The 3,372-nt window shown below is 40.0% G+C and overlaps 1 protein-coding gene across 1 annotated transcript in view; it reads left to right on the forward strand.

Annotated features, from left to right (window-relative positions):
- The first annotated feature begins 592 nt into the window (after positions 1-592).
- LOC138020742 (uncharacterized) overlaps positions 593-3,372 on the forward strand; it is a 4,431-nt gene continuing 1,651 nt past the window's right edge. The window contains exons 1-5 of the mRNA XM_068867675.1: positions 593-662; positions 1,077-1,115; positions 1,600-1,641; positions 1,758-1,903; positions 2,519-2,613. Coding sequence (XP_068723776.1) covers positions 593-662; positions 1,077-1,115; positions 1,600-1,641; positions 1,758-1,903; positions 2,519-2,613 — 392 coding nt within the window. The remainder of the gene's footprint in view (positions 663-1,076; positions 1,116-1,599; positions 1,642-1,757; positions 1,904-2,518; positions 2,614-3,372) is intronic.

Raw genomic sequence — 3,372 nt, forward strand, 5'->3', positions numbered from 1 at the left:
TTGTGGGTGAATTAATAAAAGCAAAGTATGATCTGCTGTGCAACAACATTAACTATGACTATAATGAGAGAAAAAGATAACAAACCATAAATTGTTCGACTTTTGTCTTATTTGCCGACCGCCTAGCTACCCTCTCGCAGGAAAAAGATTATTTTCTTCTCTCCCATCATTACCGACCGCAGACTCTCGCTCGAAAACACATTCGCGTTCACCTCACATTAAAGAACGCCTTATTGCCGGTTACAACAACAATGTTCAGTAGGTCGACCCACCTCAGTTACAGTCTTATTATACAAAGGCAAACCCTTCGTCTCCATTATAAAGAAAATCAAAACTGACACCTTGAAGTGAAGACTTATACAATGTAATCATTAAATTGAGACGCTATAACTGGTAGAAAGTTTGCAAAAACTCTTTCTCCTCCTCTCCACTGCCTCCACATCCTGTCATTTAAGTAGGCTTGGAGGTCTTTAGCCTCTACTCCACGTGGGGTCTTGATTCCGAGCTTCAAATTGTTCCACGCAGATTCGGCCTCTTGAGTGTGGACACCGCTTGTAGCATCTACAAAGTTATCGGCGTGAACTACCACCCGATGGAGAAAGGAAACAACAGTGATTACAAGATTGTCCGGTTGTCAATTAGCCCTGCTGTGTTGCGAGCCGGCAAAAGGAGCCTCACACGACATCGACATCGAGGCTTAATTTGGGGGTTGAAAAGTAACCAGGAAAAAAACTTGTGAAGCGAAAAATCTCTTCTTTTAAGATGGTTTATTTTACAAAGCGACTTCGCACAAATAAAATAATCTTCTCGGAATCTTCATTTCCAAAAATAATGAATGCGAAGAAAAGAGAATCACATACATTAAGTTAACCAAAAGCAGCAGTTTGCTCCTTTGACCCTGCCATAGAAGGATCATTCTAATTTCCTGTCGCACCCTACTCTTTAATATCTTGAGTTTTCATTCCAAAATCCCACAATTTTTAAAGCATTTTGAATCTTTACACTGCCGACTGCCTACGATGTCACTACCTTTCAAATGTGCATAGTTCTTTCCATGCTTGTTACCTTTTTTTTAGGTATTCTTGGCACACCCTTCTACACCGAAGGCACCAAAGGTAAAGTACCGGTAATGTATTGTCCGTATGCACTATCATGTACTGTGTAAATTATGTGCATTCTTAAGAGTTGTAATTCATGGCCTTTTTCTTCAAATTATGTGGATGCTGTTATAAAGATAAAGTTTCAGTGTTACTGACAATTTGAAATACTACAGTTTGTTATTGGTTTCAAAATGACTTCTCATTAATATGTCAAGGCTGTAAATTATCAGACTCGTGCTAATTGAAGTGCAAGATGTGTTTTTGCATAGTCAGTGAAAGGGACGTATGTGTTATGTGCAGCTTCATAGAAACAAACATTCATAAGCATTAATTGTCCTCATTACACGTTTACTGTCAAGTTATTCTGTAGTTCTCAAAACGTACTAGAAGCTTTAATTATTGTAAGTCGATTTATTTTCTTATTGCTACAGTAGGCAATGGAAAGTTCCGGCTAAACTAATGTTTTCTTCTTTTCTTATGAATTACATCTTTAATGTAGTTGGGACAGTGCAAGAAGATCTGTCGCCCCAAGGTTTGGGAGGTAAGTTAAACTTTAAATCACTCATAGTTAATCCGTACAAACCACACAAAGCTTTTGAGTGATAATTTAATATACATGTAGATGTAGGGTCTTTATGGAGGGAAAATCATGACTGGAATTTGCTTTCCTTGTTTACCCTGAAGATAGTTCCAACTTACCTTCACGAACCAACGAAGTGATTCGTTTGGAACAACGACTTCTAGCTGCCTGCAAGGGAGAGGATACATTCTTACCGTGTTTTCTGGTAAACTCTTTCCACAAGGTAAACTTTCTACCGTCATACGCGCAATGGTTGATGGTAATTGAAGCAAAGGAAGCGGAGGAGGGGAGAGGAATGGAAAAAAACTGGGCGTTCCTCAAACGCTTCCCCACCCACCCCCCCCCCCCCCCTCCTACCTTCCTCCCATCTACCTGTGTTTGTGGATTGGTTCTGATTTTTTGGCGTAAGCTGCAGCACCACATATTAAGCAGTTACAGTAGCTTATATATCAATACAGTTGCAACAGTTTTCAACAGTTTTCACTACATGCACGGTTCAAGTGTTTTCAATACAATACAATCGCAAACTAGACCCCGCCTTCAACGCATTCGTTTTTTTAAAACAATAATTGAATTCACGTCGTGCTATTACTCGTGTAATGATCGAATGCTTGCCGGCTTTGAATCCCGCAAAGATATATTCGCTATTTCGCCAAAACAAACCGACTTAAGAGCTTAACGAAACAAATAAACAATCAAAAACTAGACGAAGGAAATAACTAAAAATAGAACAAAACCGATTAACGTTGGTTGATGGGGAAAGTTAGTAATAAACATAAACTAGTATATATTTTAAAAAATCACCAGTGATTCTATAACGTTGTCTATTGTTCTTTAGCTTTGCTGGCAGGCACGCGAAGTAAACAAGCCTATGGGGATAATCCTTTTAAACCCGACAAAGGAAAACATGGCCATCAGAGAAGGCATTGTAAGGTAGGCATGTGTCACACATAACAATGCAAAAATATACAGTTGTTACTTAACGTTTTTGAATAAACCGTTCTTTTATTGAGTAAGATAGGAGGACTAGTTTGAGCATCTCAAGTATGCAGATTGATTATTAGAGTTACTAATCAAACTCGTGCCTAGAGTCTTCGGGCTTTTTGGTCAGCGGGTGAGCGCCCGGAAAGACTCTGGGATAATGTACTTGAGCTATTTTTTTGATTGGTCGCTTGCATAACAAGGACAGTCCGTTTCGATTCTCGGTGACTTCAACGTCTGTTCCGACTTTCCGTGTAGCTACAGCTTAAATACTCATCGAAGGGAGCGCTGACAGTGGAAAGGGGGGGGGGGGTAAAGTGCGCACCGTCGGCTTCCATTAACCCTTTCACCCCCGTGGGGTTCCCCATTGACGAGTAAAATCGTCTGGCGTTAGACAGAATAAAATCTACAAGTGGCACTCTCGGGAGTGAAAGGGTTAATGGGGACATAGTTTTTGAGTGAATCTAGCTGTTGTTAACCCTTTCACCCCCGTGGGGTTCCCCATTGACGAGTAAAATCGTCTGGCGTTAGACACAGTAAAATCTATAAGTGTCACCCTTGCGGGTGAAAGGGTTAATACCAGTTTTTCTACCGTAAAATTAAGTGCCTTTACTTTATTGGAAGTCGGTTAGTAATTCGGAAACCCCAGAATTTGGAGGGAGATTTAAAATCTAAAACTTGTTTAAGTGCTGTTTGTTTTTTCTACCTCAG

The sequence above is a fragment of the Montipora capricornis genome, chromosome 10 (genome assembly GCF_036669925.1).
Source record: "Montipora capricornis isolate CH-2021 chromosome 10, ASM3666992v2, whole genome shotgun sequence".
In the NCBI taxonomy this organism is placed as follows: Eukaryota; Metazoa; Cnidaria; class Anthozoa; order Scleractinia; family Acroporidae; genus Montipora; species Montipora capricornis.